At 41.8% G+C, this 23,743-nt stretch overlaps 1 protein-coding gene across 1 annotated transcript in view; it reads right to left on the bottom strand.

Annotated features, from left to right (window-relative positions):
- The window catches only part of fkbp10a (FKBP prolyl isomerase 10a), a 52,841-nt gene extending 29,368 nt beyond the window's left edge, over positions 1-23,473 (bottom strand). Inside the window, exons 1-2 of the mRNA XM_051104246.1 lie at positions 22,865-23,473; positions 9,897-10,045 (exon numbers count right to left, since the gene is read on the bottom strand). Of these exons, the coding sequence (XP_050960203.1) occupies positions 9,897-10,045; positions 22,865-23,049 (334 nt within the window). The 5' untranslated portion in view covers positions 23,050-23,473. The remainder of the gene's footprint in view (positions 1-9,896; positions 10,046-22,864) is intronic.
- Positions 23,474-23,743: the final 270 nt, after the last annotated feature.

The raw sequence follows: 23,743 nt of genomic DNA on the forward strand, positions 1-23,743 counted from the left end.
ATCACAGCTATTTTCTCCCTACGAAAGCGCAACAGCACACCCAAAAGGGTGTTGTTGAGGTCAGGACCACTCAGCAAAACGTCATTGAGGGAAACTCCCCCAAACTGAGCACTCGAATCAAAACCACCCTTATTTTGTCAGGTTTGTGGGGGTGGTAAACACCGAAAATCGGCAAATACCAACATTCCTCCCCCGATTTCAAGGGTGGAGCCAGTTCTGCTTGTTTATGCTCGATCACCTTCTGCATGAAGTCAAAGAAATGCGTTTTCATTTTTGGTTTCTTTGAGAGAGTGCGCTGTAAATAGCTTAGCCTCTGCTTAGCTTGCTCTCTATTATTTGGGAGTTGAATCCTTGGGGAACGGAATGGAAGTGGTGCCACCCAGTGGCTATCCTCGTCAAGGTACACCTCTTTATTCATTATGTCTAGAAAGACCTTATCCTCCACAGATAGAGTTGCTTTATCGTCGTCTGGAGATCTAAAGAACACATCCTCCTTTAAACTCATTGAATAGCTCTTGTTAGATTTGAGAGAACATGGTGGGTCAGGTATGTATGACAAAAGAGGTGACTCAGCTTTTTCTACGACGCTGATGCCCTTTGTGCACGAAGAGAAGTATGAAGTTCGTCCATTGAGAAGTATGTTGGTCTTGTAAGCGTTCACACTCGATTGACGATGAATGCCATCAAGGCAAACTTCTCCCACTATCACCCAGCCCAGGTCTAAGCGCTGTGCATATGGTGTGTTGTGGGGTCCATTGCGTTGTTCACGCACTTTGTGCACACTAAGAACATCTCGTCCCAAGAGGAGAAGGATAGGAGCACTAGGATCTAAAGGTGGGATTTTATCTGACACCACAGTGAGGTGGGGAAAATGCACAGCTACCTTAGGCGTAGGGATTTCGGATCTATCGTCTGGTAAGCTGTTGCATTCTATCAAGGGTGGAAGAGCAACTACTGTTTTTCCATCAAGTGATTCGACAGAGAATCCACTTACTTTTCTCCCCGCCGTAGATACTATGCCTGAACACGTCTTCAGTGTGTAAGGGGAAGAACTGCTATCGATGTTGAACAGATCAAAGAACTGTGACTTCACCAAAGATCTATTACTCTGCTCATCCAGTACAGCATAAATGCGTTTGGCCTTTGCATACTGATTAGAGGGATAAACTTTCACGAGACAGATCTTTGAACATGATTTGGGCTTACTAACATCTCCGCAAATCTCCGTGCACTTGTTGGTGACCTCAGCTGTGTCCTCACCTGCGTTTTCTTTGCTTTGTTCTGCTTTTGACTCAGGCGCCTCAACAGACCATGGAGCAGGTCCAGGATGCATGGCCGCAACATGTCGATCACTATTGCATTCCCGGCACTTGATCAATGCTGTACAGTCTCTTGCAACATGCTTGGTGGAAGCACAACATTTAAAACAGATGGACTTTTCCTTCAGGTGTGCTTTTCGTTCATCCAGATGCTTGCTCCTGAATGTTCGACATTTGTGAAGTGGATGAGGCTTATTGTGCAGTGCAGACCTTGTTCGGTTCTACATTCTTTTCCAGGGTTCCGTCTTGGTTTGATTGCGCAACCGTTATTTCAGTTTTCTTGACAAAGACAGAAGCTCTGTTACTCGACCTGGCAGCTGCGTCGGCTTTCATGCTGCTCAAACAGCTGGATGAAGCAAGTGCAAAACTAGGATCGTTTCTGGTTCTTGCTTGTCGACAAACAAACTCAACAAAGAACTTAAAAGGAGGATAATATACTTTATGGTCTTCTTTGTACCTGGAACCCTGCGTAATCCATTTGTCTTGGAGACCGAATGGAAGTTTTTCCACAATGGGGTTTACTCCTCGTGCTGTGTCGAGGTAAGCAAGTCCAGGCAAACGACCACTCTCTTTTGCAGACTGCAGCTCAAGCAGCAAATCTCCAAGGTCCCGAAGACGATGGATGTCTTTGTTTGTGATACGAGGGAAAGCATCAAGTCTTTTTAACATTGCCTGCTCGATGACTTCCGGACAACCATAGCAGTCTTCTAGGCGACGCCATATCACTCCAACTCCCGAGGTGGGATTACTGACATAAACTGATTTGATTCGTTTGGCATGATTAGAGGAATCAGGACCGAGCCATCTAATGAGAAGGTCAATCTCCTCCCTACTAGTTAAATTAAGTTCACTGGTTACAGCTTGAAAAGACGTTTTCCACGCCCAGTAATTTTCAGGGCAGTCATCAAACTGAAACAAGCCTGAACTCACCATTTCTTTCCTCAGCAGATATGTAGTGAAGTCATTGACGTGTGGCGCTGGTGTCGAGCACCCAGCAGGTTCTCGTGAGAGCGGGTCTGATTCACACTGTATTCTTACTGGATAGCTTTGATGCCTCACCTCATCATCTCCCTCAAATGGATCACTCTTAACTTTTGAAGGAGAGCACTGGAAGCTGTGTTGAACTGTGTGTTCCTGCTCCATAGGAACTATCTCGGCTTTAGACTCCTCTTTCTTTGTCGGTGAGTGGGAGCTAAGTGAGCCTTCAACATAACTTCGTGTCACATACTGAGAATTCTCACTCTCATGTTGCGAATTAGAAGTCAGATTAGGAACATTTGGTAGCTGAGAATGTGTCTGCACATACTCTCTGGTGCGTTCAGTTTTGTTCGAAATACATGAAAGTTTTTCTAGGTCTTCACCTAGTTCATCTTCTCTGAGAACTGCAGCGTCGTAAACATCTGCTTCTTTAGATGCTGCTACAGCTTCTTTCTGCAGTTTCAATACATACAGTTCAGCCTCAACCTCTGCTTTCCTACGTGCCGTTTCCGCTAATATCTTTTGTTGATGCTCTTCTAGTTGAGCACGTTCTCGCATCATGATGGCTTCTTTCTCTGCATACGAGGCTTTTACTTTGCATGCTGCCGCTTTAGCTCTTGCTGTGGTGGCAGCTGCACTGGCTGAAGATCTTGTAGACCGATGTGATCTGCCTGACCGTGATTCTATTTCTAGCGCTTGGTCAGCTTCTTCTACATTTTTGCTAGGCTGTGACTTGTCCATCTTGATATCACAGTGTAACTTGCTAAGATTGCGCTTGCTTGTCTTCTCCCGTAGCGTAGACGACCTTTTACTATTCTGCCCTGGCAGTGGTGTTCCGAACCAAAGCTTTGACAGATAGTTAACGGAAATAAAGCACCATCACACTTTCTTCTTGATGCATGTGATGCACACTTTACTTGATTCACTTGTAAAACTAAAAGGAAAAATACAAAGGTAGAAATTACAAAATGATTACAAAATATCACAAATAATATACATCTTCCACATTTGTAAACATCAACTGACATATTCAATCAGCTAAATAAACAATCGAAGCACATTAATGACGTGCATCTATATGAAAACGATTACACAGCTTGTTAGCGGATTTCAGAACCGAACGTCAAGCTTTAAACGTAAATACTGAACCTCTTTAATCAATCTAACACAAAAGAAGTATTGCAGATGTTTTCAAAATAAAATGAATAACTTACGGTCGTTTCTATCACAAGGACTGAAAGCAAACAACAACGCGTCTCTGGATGCCGATCACAGTCTCTTCTTCTATTACTATTTAAACATCCGGTTACGTTCTAAAGAATAGTGCAATAAAATGTTTCGCCACTAGATGTCACCTTTTAAATAAATCAAAAGCACAGCTTACAAAACGAAACAAACACCATACAGTACATTACACATAAAAGTGAAGACAGCACATTCTGTAATAATGTCAGACTTTATTTTAGATGTTTTGATAAGAGTGGGCTCTCCCTTACTCTCTGAGCCTGCTTGTGCCGCATCTTCAATGGAAGTAGGGGAGAGTGGGGTAGGTTGAGCCAGTGGGGAAGTATCATGGCAAATTGAGGCATGGAGCACTTTTTTTTTAGAACCCTTTGTCATAAATACATTCTGATCATTTAAAATGATAGGAAACATTCTGAAATTACTTTAGATACTTTCACTGTACTTCTGCATCATTTCCCCTTATCTTGAAGATCACATGCATCTACCTGGTAATGCAACAACCTTCGGAAACTGTTGTGTCCATAAAGTGACATACATATTGTCAGTGAGGCTGTGGAGCAGGTGGGAAAACACGGAGCAGATTATTTAGTGGAATCAATGGATCCTTAGCAGAGCGGTAACAGAACACGTTGAGCTGGGGTAATGGGGGGATTGGTGAGAGGGGCACCTCAGCTGATGAGGGCAGTGACTCTAGCCACCAGGCCACCCCCCGTACACGGCCCTGCTCTGGTGGGACATGTAATAGGCTGCCTGTATTTTGGCAGTTCACAGGAGAGATTTGCTTTATTAAAGTCCCCAAGAATGATAATAACAGAGTCCGGGTGCTGTTGTTCTGTCTCTGCAATCTGACCAGCGAGTTTCTTTAAAGCCAGGCTCACATGTGCTTGCGGTGGAATGTAGACACTTACAAGAACGAACAATGGCTTACAGTTAATGAAAAGCACTTCTAGATCGGGACAGCACATCTTCTTTAACACTCTTACATCTGTATACCACCTTTCATTGATCATAAACCTGATCATGTTTGAGAAACAAAAAAACAGGAATAACTAACAAAAACACTAAAACAACTGGAGAGCAAAGCACTATGACTGCCATCTGCGGCACCATCTTGAATGGAATGAATGGAATTTAAAGGGATAAAGAAATGGGAAAATGCTCACTCAAGATGTAGGTAATTTTTTTTAATTCAGCAGAACAGTTACGATTTTTTAGCTATAGTAAGTGGCTTTCGGTTATTGAAAAAAAAAAAAACATACTATGAAGCAAAATGACTCAAATGTTCAGTTTTGGGTAAACTATCCCTTTAATAATATTAATAAAGATTTCTATTTTAAATTATTTCATATATTAATTCACAGTTCTAACAAAATGTTTTTTGAGCAACAAAAGTTTAGTTACACTTAAGGTTGGAGTAATGGAGCTTTAGCATGACAGGAAAATACATTTTAAAATATAACTCCTGGCCTAGTAATTGAAATGACTTCAGACCAACACATCTGTGACCCGAAGTGTGTCATTAATCACTGGACTGTGCAAGGCTGGTAATTTAATGTTGATGGGTCTGCCAAACAGTAGTTTAGCCGAAGATGTCCCTGTAGTTTGATGAGGAGTTGCTCTATAATTCTCCGAAATTTGTGGAACTCTTGTTTCCATGATTCATGATTTTCCTTCAACAGTGGCTGTGGATGTTGCCTTTTTGAGGGTTCTCATGAATCTCTGAACCTCACCATTGGCTTGTGGCCAGTAAAGATGATCTTGCGATGGTGAATGGCAAGGTGGGTTATGAAGTTCGTTGTCAGACTTCATTATTTCGGAAATGCCTGCTGTGGAAAATATTTTGTCCAATAATGGATTGACTGAGTGTGCTGATGTTGATGGTGTTATCTACAAAGGGGAATGTGGAATATTCATCCAAAACAACTAGATGATAGTCACGAGAGGGGAACAGACCACAAAAGTCAACAGAGACATTCTGCCACGGACCTTCAGGTAACTCCGACATCTGAAGCGGTTGATGTTTGTTGTGAACAGTTGATGCTCGACAGGGAATGTTGGTTTCTCTTTTAAGATGGAAGCAGCTCATCACCGGGCACTGACTAGTCTTTCTTTGAGGGTTGTCAGTAAATCTGCTTGCTCTCTCTTTGCTACAAAGCCAGTCAGAGTCTTTCTTTGTGAGTTCCCTCAAAGGATGTGTGATTTAGGAATAGTCAGGAATGAATCTTGCAGTCTTTGAAAAACTGCTTTGAGGGATCCGTTGTGGGCGTCTACTGTGGTGCCATATACCAGGATGTCGTCACTAAAATAACTGACTCCAGGGATTCCTTGTTGAATGGTATTTTGAAAAACTTCAGCTGCAGATGGGATACCAAAGACGAGCCTTGTGTACCTTTGAAGTCCAACATGGGTTGAAAATGTTGTGATGTGTCTGGACTGGTGCTAGCTCAAGCTTGTGATAACCTGAAGTAAGCTCCAGTTTAAAGAACATCACAGCTCCACTGAGATTGTGGATGATGTAATTTACCATTGGTCAAATGTGTGTGTCTCTCTCTCTCTGAGTATAGCTTGGTTTGGCAAGCGCATGTTAATACAAATGCATATCTCCTCTGGATTTTTGGGCTTTACTACAATGGGTGAGACCCATGGCTGAAGTATGTCCGCAGAGTAAACAACGTGAATGAGTCCAAGTTCTGAGGCTGTTCTATGACTGAATAGAGAGTCATGATTAGCTTGAACCACACAGAATGTTGCTTCAGTGGTTCTTCCGTGAGCTGAAACATCAGTGGTTACTTTTCCAAGCAGTGAAAGAGGGTGTTGCATAGAGATCCATGTGTTCAAATTTTAGGACATTCTATGTTGTCCTCTCTTCAACTCAAATATTGTAGTCCAGCTGTATAGTTGTAGTAAATTTTAAACAGTGGTCTGTTATGTTCTGTTTATTGTGGGATGTGTCATAACTCATACTAAGGGCAAGTGGCAACCTCCTGGTCTACCTCTTGAAGCCAACACGGAAGTGACTAAAACTGCAATTCATCGACTGGCTGCTAGAGACTGGCTGCAAAAGGGAGTCAATCCCATGGACTCCCCATGTTAAAATGCCCAACTTCACAGCAGAAAAAAATATGTTTACAGCCTGGTACAAAAAGTGATTTTGGTCTATATAGCTATTTTTGCCCTTCATGTCAACTGTGAGGGGGGTGAATTTTTTTATAACTCATCCGTTTAATTTATATTAAGCCTTAAAGTTCTGCATAATTTAGGGCGTGGCCACTTAAGTGACAGGTGGATTGTCGCTGCTGTCACCACCGTCGCGCTAGGCGGGCGTGGTTTCAGCAACCAGCTCAACCCACGTCTCGCCTATTAGCTCATTTTCGATTATCCGGGAGTGACGTGCAATGACGCGATTCCAAGATGGCGACGGCTGACTCCCGCCCACTAAGAGCTTCAAAAATGCTCTTCAGAAATCTACGGGTGACGTCACAGACACTACGTCCATGTTTTTTACAGTCTATGACTAAGGGATACTAAGTCAATGCATTTAAGGGTGCTCAAGCAACTGGGCCCTGATAAATTTTTACAGGAGCATTCAGGTGGTACTTAAATATGCCACAGAGGGATATATAAAAGTAAAAATTAATTTGGAAGCGAGTGTTTACAGATAACAATGCAAACAGGAGAAGCCTCATGTTACGGTCACCATGATCACAGAGGACATCCAGGATCAACGCTGTTCATGTATCGCACTGTAAAATGTAAAACATTTAACCTTAAAGTTTTTAGTTAACATTTAAAGTTAAATAATAAAATAAATTCCAAATTACATTGCCTATACCTGTAATCAGTGTTACAAGTACCCAAGGGACATTGTTTTACCATTTTTGTATCATCAAACCGATGAGAGCTTTAGATCTTCCAATGATTCTCTATGGTGCTGTAACCTAAAGATGTCCGAGTTTCACTCCCCGTGCAACTGATACTCAACTGCTATTGGCTCATCTACGTTTGAGGGGAGGGGCTTACCGATAGGTCAACTGCAAATGCATAAAGAACTGTGTTCACCTGTGTTCCTTTAATTAAGTCCATTAGTCCCTCACTTGCTTTAGTATTTATACTCCCTTTTCTCTTCTAGTCAGTTGCTGATTATTTGCTATGTTTTGTGTTGTGCTACCCCTGCTCCTGGATTCCTTGTGGTAATTCTCTGTTGGAGTTATTATTAAAAGACTGTTTCTTGGATTACTGCTGCGTTGTGCACAGCTCTGTAACAGAACACCCGGCCACAAAAGCTAAAGTTTGTGGCGTTTTTCCCCTTTCCCTGCCATGGATAATGCTCCTCTGCCTGGGGCAAAGGGATCGCTCTCTCAAGATAATTACGAGGGACTTTCTAAATCTCACCCACCTAATGAATTACCCGTACAGCTGCCTGACACGAGATTCTGCGTAAGAACTCGCGACTGAGCCGATCACTGTCCCAGAGCCTGAGCCTAATTATTTTCTGACCAGGTGCGTGAGCCGGCAACATCTCCCGTCCCCGAGGGAGTACTGGTGGAGATCGAGGGCTGTGACATAGATATTTGAGTTCAATTAATATTGAACTTCGATCAATATATTTTAGGCAGGTCTGGAACAGTGTTCTTTGTTAGATTTATAACATTGCAGATCTAATACATACACAAATAGAAGCACCTTACACACAAAAGGAAAAGGAAAACATATGGTCTCTTTAAAAAAAATGTCTTCTGGCTCAACTAATTGGTATACAGTTTCAAAGTCAGCTTTTAATTCCACATCTGTGAGTGAGTGGGTGTGTCTATTTTACACTTCTAGACCAAGTTTCACAGACAGGGGTTAAGTAAGCAAGGATCAGGCCATAGTTCAATTAGAACATCTAAGTAGTTTTTTTTATAAACATGCTTTAGGTAAAAACACTACTGGTGTGCATCTTGAGACAAAACAATGGCACTGACATATTTTAAGATCAGTCAGGGTAAGTTTCCATTAAAGGAGAAGTCCACTTCCAGAACAACAATTTACAAATAATGTACTCACCCCCTTGTTCACACACAATGTTCATGTCTTTCTTTCTTCAGTCGTAAAGAAATTATGTTTTTTGAGGAATATAATGGACTGATATGGTGCCCCGATTTTAAACTTCCAAAATTTAAATACGGCTTCAAACTTATTTTTAAGCGGTTGTAACGATCCCAGCTGAGGAAGAAGGGTCTTACCTAGCGAAACGATCAGTTATTTACATTAAAAAAATACAATTTAAATAATTTTTATTCTCAAATGCTCGTCTTGCCTTGCAGTCCTTGAACTCTGTGTAATCTGACTCAAGACAGTTAGGGTATGTCGAAAAACTCTCCCTCAACTTAAAAAATCATTTCACAATCATCCTACATCGCTGCAGAAGTACCACTCCAGTCTTTGCAAAGTGAACATGCAAAAAAAGATCAAACACCCTGAACAAAAAAGGTAAAACAGCGATAGAGGATGATTTTGAAGTGGAGGGAGAACATGAGATGGGAGGTTTTTTTTTCGACCCTAACTGTCATGAAAAGTAACAAAAACAGTCCAGGCAGAGTAAGACAAGACGAGCGTTTGGCATTAAAAAGTATATAAGTTGTATTATTAAAATAACCAATCGTTACGCTAGATAAGACCCTTTATCCTTGGCTGGGATCGTTTACAACCACATTTGGGATAATTTGAAGCCGCAGTTAAATTGAATTTTGAATTTATTGAAAATGGGGGCTAATGTTTTAGGTAAAATCATTAATTGCCCCCCCCCCCCCTTCTTTTTTTTTTTTTTGCATGTAGTCAAATTATTGACTTTTTTCCCACAAATTTAAAAAAAAAAAAAAAATGTGTTACAGTCACACCAGTTTGTGTTGCTGTGCACTTTTTTTCCCAGACCTCTAAGAATACGTCTGTAATATTTGCTACCAACTAAAGACTACCTGAGTTTTACTTTGTATTATTGTCCTAAAGCCACAGAGTAATGGTGCCACCAAGTGACTGTCATTGCTGTTTGCAGCTATCTTAAAGAATTTAAGACATTTTAATAATTGTTTCCCATAAAATCATAATTTTGATACATTCTATCACTCTATAAGTTAATGAAGTAGTTCCACAACAGTTCCATTTTCTTTCTGCAGTTTAACACTATATCAAATTATTTATCATGGTGTGGAATAAATCAGAATTTGTGAATTTCCAGTACATTTTGTACATGTTAATGAACAAAAATCTATATTAGGACCACTGTGAACTAATTAAGAAATATTCAGTTTTTTGGCATCTGTCTCATACTAGAAGATGTATTTATTTATTAAGAAAAAAAAAAGGCAGTGTTACCAGCTCCCAAGACTCCATATGCAAGGTGAGGAGGTATGGTGATCTTTCTTCGCTCGTTTACACACATGCCCTGAACTCCTTTATCCAGTCCTGGAATGACTTTAGATTCCACACCCACCTGCCCCACGAATGGAAAACCCTTATCCAGGCTGAGGGAGAAAGGGAGGAAAAAGAAAGAGAAAGATTTTTGAGATTTTATAACACTTTTATTCTAATAGTTTTAAAAACAAGTTACAAGCCTATATACAGTTCCATCTTTAACAGAGCAGCACATTTTCTTATAATTCAATTTATTACATTTAAAACTGCTATATAATCAGCAAAAAGGGCACAGAAGCAATCTTAGATACAGGCTGGAAAATACCTTAACTAGGCATGGATCAAAATTCAGACAAGATGAACACACTGCTCATAAAGCCTGCAAGTTATCAATGCACTTGATGTTAAGGCCATGGATGTTAAGGCCAACAGTCCTTCTAAGACTACAGACAGATAACCAGAAGTAAAAAGACACAGGGCAGAAAGGCCTCAAACTTCTCATTCCATGCATAAAATGAGAAACCCCAAGTCCCCAAAAGAATACCCCCTTTTTGCACATGGTAATTAGCAATAGCTGCTACAAATACTCTCAGGGTCTGTAGAAAAACTCTCCTAAAGAATATCCAGGGACATGGGACATGCACATGGCTTGGTGGCTAAGTCAAGTCAAGTCACCTTTATTTATATAACGCTTTCACCTATTCAGATTGTGTCCTAGCAGTTTTACAGTGTTAAATAAGAACAATTGTGTGTAATAATGCAAAAGGACAATAGTAAACTCAATTTTCAGTTAAAGTCAGTTCATCAATGATTCAGTGATGTCATCGTCCACCTCAGTTAAAGCGGCTAAAGCCACTGCCTTTCTGTCCTCATCGCCTGAGGTGCCCCTCAAACTGTCAACACTGTACCAACCAGGTAGGGGAGTATACCGCAACAATAGGCATGTGTAAGAAAAATACAAATATTAATATTTTAAGCATGACCATTGTTTACTTTGTGTGGTTTCTAAAGCAGTCCTGTACATTTTAATTATATGGACTAAAAATAATTGTTTGTGGCCATCTTAAGAAAGTATGTCATGTACATCTAGGACAGCAGGAGAGTGAGAACATCATGAGAGAATTTCCATTTTGGATGGACTATCGCTTCACACTGGGATGAAGAGACCAGGAACATATTTTCAGAATGTGTGTTGAATTGATGAGGAGAGACATAGGGCCTCATTCATGAAGCAGGAGCAGAACGGATTTTTGTGTAAATCGTTCATAAAGCCGTTCTGACGTAAACTTTCGAATTCATGAAAATGTTCGTATTTTCAAAATGTTAGTTGGTACGAAAGAAAAGTACACCTGCTCTCTACCACGTGGAAATGGTGCGTAAAAGGTTTTGTGTTCTTTCTGACAAATTGATGACACTGAATTTTGATGCACTGCCATAATAAGTACAAGTCCATTTGCCCTTGCCCTCTATTTTATTTATTTTTATTTTTTATAGCTGAGTTTATAATTGCAAAACACAGCGCTCGTCACTGTCACTTACCCAACCGTAAAAAGAGGAGGGGCGGGAATTCTTAAAAATGAGATGCTAGTAATACGTTGCCACTGTGGATATTCGAAATCATAGCAACCAAAGCTTTTCGGCTGGAAAAACGCTGTGCCACGAAAGCGTTCTCGAGCGCCACCGGCTGGCCGTTTTCAGAAGAGCGCCTGACATTTTTGGTTGGCTAAAAACTTTTTGGTGGACACAAGTTAATTGTGTCCTTTCAAACGAGTGCGCCCTATTTAGGAATGATAACATACACATGTTTAACTATCAAATTAGACGTTTTCGAAGCGTTTTTAACTGTATTAAAATTTAGAGAGGCCAGCCACAAAGGACTGAGCCTGATGCCGTTGCATTTCCACCGGCACGTAGCGAGTGTTTCCAATTCATTCCTATTAAAGTTGAGCTCAAATGCTCACACGTGGTGCATTATGGGATTGAAAGCTGTGCGTCAAAAAGGTTGAGCATTCCTGAACTTTATGCAAATCTCGAGCGAAAAACGCCAGGCGACAACCAATCGCTATGAAAAGTAGGCAAGGCAAGATTTTGATGTACGTTTCTGAGTGCTTATCCATTAACATTTACCATTTATGTTGGGGGAAGTTATATCTGATTCAGTAGGAAGGTTTGTTTTGGTTACAGGGACTCTTTACGGTGAATTTGTGGTATTCAGTTCAATTTTTGCTCCAAACAATTTCGAGAAGTTTTTTTTTTTTTTTTTCTGGTTTGGTCAATGAGGTGTCAAAGCATATTAAACCATTTCTTATTTTGGATGGTGACTTCAGTTGTGTTCTGAATCCTGAATTGGATCAAAAGCCACCTAAAAAGGTTTATTCCAAAAAAGCACAAGCGCTTCAGAGGTTTTGTAATGATCTTAGTTTATTTGATGCCTGGAGAGTAAGGCAGCCAATTGAGAAAGATTACACTTTTGTCATCAGACATTCTCAAGAATTGATTATTTTTTTAACATCAAGACTGGTTTTAGACAGAATTAACATAGAATTAATATGTCAGACTATGCTCCTGTAACGATGAGTATAGTACCACCATATAGATGCCCAATATTCAAATCTTGGCGGTTGAATTCTACTCTTTTAAATGGTGAAATTTTTTTGCAATATTTGAAGAGCCAATGGACTTTTTTTTTGGAAACGAACAGTACCGATAACATGAGTGCATCCCTCCTTTGGGACACAGGGAAGGCTTTTTAGGGGGTCTATCATTTCTTATGCCTCAGCTAAGAAACATGCAGTCTTGCAGACACAGCTGAATTTACAGTCAAAATTAGAGGAGCTTGATAGGAAATTTAAAAATTCACCTAGTAATAAGCTGCACAGAGAGCTTACAGCCACTGGCACTGAAGCAGCTGTTAACTCAGAAAGCAGAAAGTGACGTATTTTATGCAAGACAAAGACTGTACGAATTAGGAAATAAACCAGGGCGTCTGTTAGCGAGGCTTGCAAAAACGAGACCAAGTTCTAATATTATTGCAGCCCTCAAAGATTCAAATAGCATTTTGCAGGTGACCACTAAACCTATTAATAAAACAATGAGGGACTATTATCAACAGTTCTATTATTCCGATGTTATAAATCCTGGCATTCAAATTAGTACGTTTTTGGAGAACATTCCTCTTCCAATCTTATTGGAAGAAGACAGTAAACACTGTGTGTAAATGCGTTTCTAAGCAGGAGGTTATAGATGCCATTAGGCCCCTTAAAAGTGGAAAGTCGCCAGGGCCTGATGGTTTTATTCCTGAATTTTATAAGGAATGTAGGGACATGATAATCGATCAGCTTCATAATATGTATATACATTACTTTGAATCAGGGTGTCTCCCTTCCTTATTGTACCAAGCAAACACCTCATTAATCACGGACAGCCTTGACTGATCTGATAGATAGCTTTAGTTATTTTTCGGGTTACAAGATTAATTTTAATAAATCAGAGGCAACTCTGATTGGGTAAGTGGGGAGACTCTGCCCCATCTCTAATGTTTCCCTTCAAGTGGTCACCTAAGGGATTTGGCTATTTGGGTGTTAATTTTTCTCTGAATCTTAAAAAGTTGTTCAATTTTAATTTAGTTTCAGTCCTGAAAACAGTGAAAAAATGATCTAGATTGTTGGATAGACCTTCCAATTTCTTGGATAGGCAGAGTAAACTAAAAAATGAATGTACTTCCTAGATTATTGTACCTGTCAGTACCACACCCGGACCGTCAGATTCCTTCACCACACCCACTCGTTCACAATCACCAGCCTTCTGATCACCGGCACCTGCACTCAATCACTGCTCACCTCTATAAATACCCAGGATTTTCTCTGTCAGTTGTCAGATCTACTCGTTAGTTAGACTCAATGCTCCTTGCTCTTGTGAATCTTCATCAGCCTGTCTTCCAGCCTGAAAACCCTGATTACCACCACCTCCAGCCGTACTTAATTCCTGAAGCTAAGTTTAATCGGTTTTGTTTTTGTTTGTTTGTTTTAGGTCATGATGTTATGTTTGAACTGAACCTTCTTTGTTTCTCTTCTTCCATTTATCAATAAATACTTAATTCAGTTAACCCACAACTCTCTCTCTCTCTCTCTGGAACCCTGACAGAAGATCTGACCAAAGAAAACAGACTCCCTCATCATGTCTGTTCGCCCCTCTTCGGATCCTCTCCTGTCACTTCACCAGTTTCAACCGAGTACTACCCCGCTTGCCTCTGGAAGTCCCATGGCCTTACCTGCTTGTTATTTGGGCAAGGCGGCTAAATGTAACGGCTTCCTGCTTCAGTGCACCTTGTATTTTGAGATGCAACCTCAGCGTTTCCCGACGGAGCGATCTAAAACTGCGTTCATCACCAGTCTGCTGTCGGGCAGAGCGCTGGATTGGGCGGACGCACTGTGGCAAGCGGAAAATCACATTATTGGTAGTCTCACCTCCTTCGTCAAACATTTCAAAGAAGTATTTGGAAAAGCCACCGGAAAACTGTCTCCTTCGGATGAATTGTACCGTCTTTGCCAAGGTTCTTCTTCGGTGAGTGATTATACCCTCCGTTTTCTCACTGTGGCGACCCTTAGTGGATGGAACGAGCCAGCGCTCTGCTCAGCGTATCGCCAGGGCCTGAACATCAGCATTAGACAGCAGCTGGTGATTTTTGACGATGCAATTGGTCTGGAAGCCCCACCATTCAAATTGCTCAACGTCTGTCAGCATGTGTCCCTGAATCTCACGGTCTACTTGCCGCCTCGCCCAACCCTGAGAAAATCCCTCCAACACCAGAGCCCATGCAAACTGATTCATATCATCTCTCTGCAACCGAAAGATTCCGCCGTGTGTCCCAAGGGCTCTGCTTGTACTGTGGGGAAAATGGTCATGCCCTGAACTCCTGTCCAGTTCGCCCTCCCAGACCTTTTGTGAGTATCATGCAAGTCTTTCCCGATGTGATCAGCATGTCTCAGTTATCAGTCCGGCTATTGATAAAAAATTCTATCTTCACAGTCAAAGCCCTTATCGACTCTGGTGCCTCGGGGAACTTCATCTCGCTCAACACCTTAAAGGATTTGAACCTCCCTGCTCTTCCTCAAGAACCACAATACCGTATCAACACCATCAGAGGTGAGCCCCTGGGACCCGGCCGCATAAAACATCGATCTCCAGTCTGTCAACTCCGAATCGGCAACTTCCACTCAGAGGAAATCTCCTTTCTGGTGTTGGAGGGTGCCACAGTGGATATCGTCCTGGGACGCCCATGGCTCGTCAAACACTCCCCGATGGTGGACTGGACTAGATGTGATATCCTCCGCTGGAGTCCCGAGTGCCATAAATCCTGCCTTCAAAACCTTCCCAGTCCCAACCTGCAACTACAATCCACCCTAGTGGAGAGTCCCGAATCCTACAAGAGCACCTCCATACCCGAAGACTACCGGGCGTTCCAGGACGTGTTCAGCAAGCAGGCTGCCACCAAACTCCCACCACACAGGCCATGGGACTGCGCCATCGACTTGCTGCCTGGAGCGAAATTACCTAAGGGTAAGATCTAACCGTTGTCCATCCCGGAGCAGAAGGCCATGGAGGAGTACATTAAGGAGGCTCTCCAACAAGATTTCATCGTCCCTTCCACCTCGCCAGCCGCCTCCAGTTTCTTCTTTGTGGAGAAGAAGGACTAAGGCCTGCGACCTTGCATTGACTATCGTGTCCTCAATTCCCAGACCATCAAATTTCCTTATCCTCTTCCCTTGGTCCCAGCTGCCCTGGAGGAACTGCGTGGGGCTCGCATCTTCTCCAAGTTGGACCTTCGCAGCGCTTACAACCTCGTCCTCATTCACTCTGGAGACGAATGGAAGACCGCTTTCATCACCCCTGCCGGCCACTACCATTACCGGGTTATGCCGTACGGGCTAGTCAACGCGCCCTCTGTCTTCCAGAGCTTCATGAACAAGGTGTTCCGGGAATTCCTCCATCAGTTCGTTGTAGTGTACATCGACGACATCCTGATTTATTCCCGGAACCTGGCCGAACACCGCCACCACGTTGCGCAGGTCCTTCTGAAGCTGAGACAACACCACCTTTACCTCAAGGCAGAGAAATGCGAGTTCCACCAAAACACCATCCAGTTCCTCGGGTACGTCATCGGCCCTGACGGGATCAGCATGGATACTAACAAGGTCGCAGCCATCTGGGACTGGCCCCAACCTACCTCTGTTAAAGAGCTACAGCGTTTCCTGGGCTTCGCCAATTTCTACCGCCGCTTCATCAACCAGTTCAGCCTTCTTTCTGCCACCCTCACAAACCTTCTGAAGGAGAAACCGAAGACCCTTATCTGGACTCCCTCCGCCTCACAAGCCTTTGCCTCCTTAAAATCCGCCTTCTGTACGGCTCCTGCTCTAGTCCTCCCCGATCCACAAGAGCCCTTCATCGTGGAGGTGGATGTCTCCACCATCGGAGCGGGAGCCGTACTTTCACAATACCCTGGAGAGCCTCCTAAACTTCATCCATGCGCCTTCTTTTCTCGGAAGTTCTCCTTGGCGGAACAAAACTACGACATCGGCAACCGGGAACTGCTGGCGATCAAACTCTGGAGGAATGGAGACATTGGCTCGAGGGCGCTAGACATCCGTTCTCCGTAATCACTGATCACCGTAACTTGGAGTACATCAGAGAGGCAAAGCGACTGAACCCTCGCCAGGCTCAGTGGGCCCTCTTCTTCTCTAGATTTCGTTTCACCATCACCTATCGTCCTGGCCACAAGAATGTTAAGGCCGACGCCTTATCACGCCTCCATCAGCCAGACCTGCCGACCACCTCCGATCCCATCCTTCCTCCAGAGCACTTCCTTTGCCCCATCATCTGGGACCTCGATCGCCAGCTCCAGGAATCTACTTCCCTGGAGCCAGTTCCGCCGGGAGGTCCAGAAGACAAACTGTACGTTCCATCATCCATGCGCTCAGCCCTTTTGGACTCCGTTCACTCCTCTCCAGGCTCTGGACATCCAGGCAGCAAGAGGACCCTCTCACTCCTTCGTTCTCGGTTCTGGTGGCCACAAATGGCCAGCGAGGTATCCCAACATGTCCGTGCCTGCTCAGTCTGTGCCATGACCAACACACCTCGCCAGTTACCATGTGGAAAACTCGTGCCATTACCCATACCTACTCGTCCTTGGTCCCATATAGGCATTGATTTTGTCACAGACTTACCGTCATCCAACAACTATACCTGCATCCTAGTCATCGTAAACAGGTTTTCCAAGTCCTGCAAATTCATACCCCTGAATTGCTTACCAACGGCCATGGAAACAGCTGAAGCCCTCCTTCATTTCATTTTCCGGTACCACGGCCTACCTGAAGATATTGTGTCTGACAGGGGGCCACAGTTCATCTCTCGTGTCTGGCATGCCTTCTTCAGAAATCTCCAGATATCCGTCAGCCTGTCATCCGGTTACCACCCTCAAACTAACGGCCAGACTGAGCGGAAGATTCAAGAACTCGTACGATACCTCCGGGCCTATTGCTCTTCCGATCAGCACGACTGGAGCCGTTACCTTCCTTGGGCTGAATACGTCCAGAACTCATTGAGACAATCCACCACCGGCCTCACTCCGTTTCAATGTGTTCTGGGCTATCAACCCGCTCTGTTCCCCTGGTCAGGAGAGCCCAGTAACGTCCCAGCCGTCGACCACTGGTTCCGGGAGAGTGAGAGGGTCTGGGACTCGGCCCATGTACACCTCCAGCACGCAGTCCAGAGTCACAAGATCTTTGCGGATGTCCGACGTCGTCTAGCTCCCACCTTTCAACCTGGAGAGTTAGTCTGGCTCTCCACCAAGGACATCCGCCTCCGGCTGCCCTGCAAGAAACTCAGTCCGCGGTACATCGGGCCGTTTCCCATCCAGAGGTAACTTAACCCTGTCACTTACCAGCTCCAGCTCCCTTCTCACTACCGCATACACCCTGCATTCCATTTTTCCCTCCTTAAACCTGCCACTAATCCTCCTCTTCCTCCCTCCACAGAATCTGACGGCACTGAGGTACCTCCTCCTCCGGAGATCCTGGAAGACCCATCCATCTATCGGGTAAAGGAGATATTAAATTCCCGACGGCGAGGGGGCCAGATCGAATACCTCATAGACTGGGAAGGCTATGGTCCTGAGGAGAGGTCTTGGATTCCACGCAAGGATATCTTAGATCCTACGCTACTCTCCGAATTCCATCAACAACACCCAGAAAGACCTGCACCCAGACCTAGGGGCCGCCCTCGCCATCACTTTCGGGCATCGGGAGCTGCCCGTGGAGGAGGGGGTACTGTCAGTACCACACCCGGACGGTCAGATTCCTTCACCACACCTACTCGTTCACAATCACCAGCCTTCTGATCACCGGCACCTGCACTCAATCACTGCTCACCTCTATAAATACCCAGGACTTTCTCTGTCAGTTGTCAGATCTACTCGTTAGATACCAGACTCAATGCTCCTTGCTCTTGTGAATCTTCATCAGCCTGTCTTCCAGCCTGAAAACCCTGATTACCACCACCTCCAGCCGTACTTAATTCCTGAAGCTAAGTTTAATCGGTTTTGCTTCTTCCATTTATCAATAAATACTTAATTCAGTTTACCCACAACTCTCTCTAACCATTATTATGAAGTGGTTACAACAGACTTCAGAAACAGAAATAGATTCATGGTTTGTTCGTCCCTTCCTCTTTACATTTGGTGATTACCTCAGAATGGAAGTCCATTGGCTCGGAAATTTGTGACAATCCTCTCTTACAAAGTACTTTGAAGAGCTGGCAAGATATCCAGCGGTTTTAGGGAAGAAGTACTGTCTTGTCTTCAGGTCAAGCTGGCAAGTGCATTATTATTTGTGGCTCGTAAATGTATACTTGAGGTCTGGATTAAGGATAAGCTCCCAACAGTGGACCAGTGGTATAACAAGATTTTCAGAATTCTTACTTAAGAATGTCTTGGGGCCATCAGTAATGGCAATGAAGCTGAATTTGAAAATTTGTGGTCCCCATTTTTTGATAATCTTCCTCAGAATATATCACAAGTTTGTAAAAAAAAAAAAAAAAGGTGGGGTGTGTTTAAATTGGAAATACTAATATGGTTTTATAGATTGCTGGAAGGTACATTCTGTATATGTTTATCTTAATTAACATTGTATGTAATGCATATGTCTCTTGTTGGTTGTTGTGGGTTGGTTGTGTTTTTGTTTTCGTTGTTTGTTTTTTTTTTTTATTTGTGAATAAAAAAATAAAAAATAAAAAAAAAGGAGATGAAATGCAAACTGGGTGTAATCATTGTTTTCAGAGGTGTGCTCTGCCCTAAATTTGACACGCACCAAAGCAGTGGTGCTGTAGCGATGCCAGCGGCACAGAGTGCAGATTTGATGCTGTAGTGGAAATGCACCGTTATGTTCTTGTCACACTACTGAAACACGAGAATGAGACTGATATATTCAGTGCTGTAATCACAGCCGGCTTTGGCCTCGTTTGAAAACTTTGTTTTGATACTGTTTGAAGTCTTTAAATGGAACGTGTGACATTTGACCGTGTCAACAGGCACTGTTGATACAGCAAATTTACTGGCTGCTTTGTGTGTTGTCGCGTTAAAACAGACAAACGTGCGTGTTGACATGGTCAAATTTCACGTGTTCTGTTTAATACTTTTGGCCCCAGTCTGCCTTTCATACAGCCAGAGCCACTCTGCAGTCCACACTGAGATGAATCTGTAATAATTTGATTGCCACTGACATTCCTGATTTCTTCTGTTGTTTTGTATATCAAAACAAAATACAAACGAAACCTGAGTAAACACATAACACATTTTTTACTGAAGTAAAAAAAAAACAAAAAAAAAAAAAAAAACAGTTTTCCAACATCTTTCACCCTTTCTCTCATTACACTTCCTCCTCATTTTATCACATCCTCCTCTCTGCTCATCTCTTTCTACCTGTTCCACTCTTCTTTCTCTCATTATACACCTTCCTCTACCCACTCCACCACTTTTTAGACATACATCTCCAGCTAAAGCAAACACTGACCTCGATAATTGTAACTTCAAATAAAACTCAATAAATCATGAACATCTAAACCTCTGTTAATTCTAAGGACTTCAGTAAATGTCTGACAGAAATAAAGTCAATCTGGTTAGTAATGTGTGAAGCTATGTGTGAAGGAGTTGTTTAATCCTCCTCTGCTGAGATTTTGAGAGATCTGATGTCTTTTTTATTTGCAGTTGATTTCAGGATGTAGATGTAGTTGTGTTTCATTTTCTAACAGTGCAAGCATGATGGTGAACCAACATCACACTCTAACACCGATTTAATGGCATTACTTTTGTTTGTTTTGTTTTGTTTAAACATTAATTGTGGGTGCAAAAGTGATGTTGATTCAGTGCCACTGATTTAACATTGTATCAATGAATGCTTGCTTTCTGGGATGCCATGTATATTTCATAATATGACAAATTACAGAGTTCTGTTTGTTGTGTTTGGACAAATGGTACATTGGTACATACATGTAATACGTGTAAAACCAATACAAATAGCTGCAGTTGTTGTTTTTTCTCCTGATATATTACAATTTTGGTTTGCTGTATGAACTTTTATGAAAACATTTGAGAAGTCTGTGCACAGTGAAAGATAATACACATCTTTAGTCAGATACATTAACATTGTTACTGTGCTTCAGATGCAAACGTGTCTGCAAAGGTGTGAACCAAATGGTCCATTCTGTTAGAATAACAAAAGAATCGCATTTCTCAGGAACTTCTTGTAGATTGCAGTATCTCCAGTGGGAGGATTTGTATTTTATATGAAATGAATGAAAACTTACAATTTGTTTAGGACACTTACAACATGTTCAGATCACTGTTATAACTGTTTTGAGAGAAGTGACCAGAATTTAAAGAAATGTGTCCAATCGAAAAACTGTAACTGTAGTAATGCATAGAAAACATACTTGAAACATTATGAAAACTAGTTTCACCACTTTGGATTTACTGGCTTGCGCAATGAATTAATGCCTAGATGTTTTGGGGAGTAAGATTATTCAACAAGAACCAGTTTAACCCATTTTGAGCAACGTGACAGTAGCATTTAATAATGTGGGACAATAGTACATAATCAATTGCGTGAATGTACCAAAGCATTTGCAGCATGAGAAACTGCTTTTTTATGATGTGAACAAGTGACTACGGTGAACAAGTAGATTTGAACTGTAATCTGAGAAATGCACCAAAGTAGCTGAGAAAAACTTTTTTTTAAGATTGTGTCTCTAAAACTTGCCCTGCATTTAGGTGTATAGCATAAGTTGCATGGCATCTTTCTTGAAAAATAGACAATTTCATTCCATTTTACTCAAGCATGAGTTAAAGTAGAATGAAAAGGCTTGTTCAGCTCTCTCTGAAAGTGTAAAAGTATTTTTAAATGAATGGGGAGGGCAGGATGTCTGCAAAAACATCATGTTTGGATGTTGCTAGAATTTTCTGTACTGTCCATCTATCAGAACCTGTAGAAATGATGTCAACATGACTAACCCCCAGTTTCACAGACAAGGCCTAAGCCTAGTCCCAGACTAAAATGTAAGTCTGAGCTGTTTCAACTGAACTATGGCCTAATCCTGGTTTAGTCCAAGCCCTGTCTATAAAACCAGGCCTGTAAGTATTTCTGCATTCTAAGTTAGTTGAAGGCTGGCTCCTCTTAATAATTTTCTATGGCCTTTGGAAGTGTGGACTGACGTCAGCTGACTGAACAAATTTGACACCTGGTCTTTATTGAGCATATTGGTCTCTCTGTGGGGTTTAATTCCCATACAGTAATCAGTGTTTTTGATCTTTTTTTTCTCTTTTCTTTATCACAATGATATTGTACTGTATTTGTTGTCAGACCACCAGTAAAAGCATAAATTCTGTAAAATCTGTCCAGTGTATTTAAATCAATATCCTGCATATAATAGGGGATAGCAGGGATGGTTGGAACACTTTTTGCATTTCCTTTAGTTTCTCAGAGACTGTTTGTATTAGAAAGCCAAAATTTTAATACAAATAAAGCCACATCTGTCAGCTACTTACCCACATTGCTGTAACATGTGTACATGTGACAGTATACATACAATTTACACTTGAACAGACAAAGTGAAATGCTGCAACTGACCCCACAACAGGGGACAGTTGCAACATTCATTAAAATGTAATTAAATCATTCTTAAATATCATTTTGCAATATATATATATATATATATATATATTATTTGTGCACAGACAGGGTCTTCAATAAGGTAAATTGGCTGTATAAAACCAAAGAATAGTGAATGGAAAAACATTCTCAAGTAATGAGTACATTTTTAACCTATTCACTAACTATTGAAAGGGGTTCATTATTAATCCATAAAACTGCAATTATGTAATGTTATGGCAAGCTTTTAAATCAGTGTTGTGGTAAAGGACAGCATGCTTGGATGGCTACAACAATGTGTTGCAACTGTCCCTACACTGATAGCCGTGACAGAACTTGGTATATTAGCCTGCCAAAATATCATTGACACACGCTAGCTATGCCTATTAGAAGCTCAGAAAATGCTGATTAAAATGTTGTTGTTTTTTTTTTTTTTATGTTTTGCTTTTAAAAATGACTTTGTTTACCATGAAAATTATTTTTTTGTAGAAGGATTGTTAACATGTGGCTGATTCCTTACAGGAGGAATGAGGGGCCAATAAAGCATGTGCAGTATGAATATCATCACTGTAGTTTATTCCAGTTTGAAGAAATAAGCCATGCTGCAACTGCCCCTCGTTGCAACCGTCCCTTTGTGCACATTTGTCCTGTTGAAATTGATGCCTTACAGAAAAGAAATGGATAACAGGTTCAGAGGTCCGCTGCACATTAAGGTATAATGAGTTTACTCACCTAGAATCAAACTTCCGTCCGTCCTTGAATGTGCCGTTATAGTGATACCGAACATAATCTCCGGTCTGAACCTCTCTCGAACAGTGTGTTGGAATGAAGTATCGATCAACGATCACATCTTCTAACTGACCACATGCAACGTGTATGAGAGTGAGGAGAACAGTGAGAGCTGCTGTTCTCGCCATTTAAAATGAGAAGATTATTCTCATTCAGTATACTGCAGGAGAAACTAAAGCAAAACTAAATCTACCGTTTTGATTTAAAAAAAAAACAAAAAACAGCAGGCCGTGACAAACAATACTAGCTAATACTAGCTATAAAAAAATCACTATACATTTGTTATCCTGAAATCTGTTAAATTATGTGCAAACAAGCGGAAAACAACTAGAAAGAAGTTGATGTTCACGTAGGCTGTTACTGTACTGCGTGTCAAAATCCATAGGAGCAGCAGCAACAACCGCGCGGTCCTAAACTCCAACCTATCAAGCATCCCCTAAATTTTGAACAACCACCACTATTCAACGATACAGGAGGCACCAGACAAATATTTAACAAAAATGTTAACAAGTATGTTGCATTCTCTATTCGATCCACTACTGAGTTTCAATAAAAAAATAATAATGAAAATAATTAAAATTAACTTTGGTTTATTTAGTAGGCTGGCTGTTGTTTGGTTGATTTAGGGCTTATTCCAAGGTAACAAGTTACGCTACTTATTTCATCAGCATTTTCTGACGAGACATGCAAAACATCTCTAAAACATTTATTATTCACCATCTCGGTAACTGAACGAAAGCTCAGTTCGGAAACCAGCCTTTTTAATGATAAGGTCCAACAGACCAAAAGTAATCTATACGTGGACGTATAAGTGCATTCCTG

The sequence above is a fragment of the Labeo rohita genome, unplaced genomic scaffold (genome assembly GCF_022985175.1).
Source record: "Labeo rohita strain BAU-BD-2019 unplaced genomic scaffold, IGBB_LRoh.1.0 scaffold_66, whole genome shotgun sequence".
Lineage (NCBI taxonomy): Eukaryota > Metazoa > Chordata > Actinopteri > Cypriniformes > Cyprinidae > Labeo > Labeo rohita.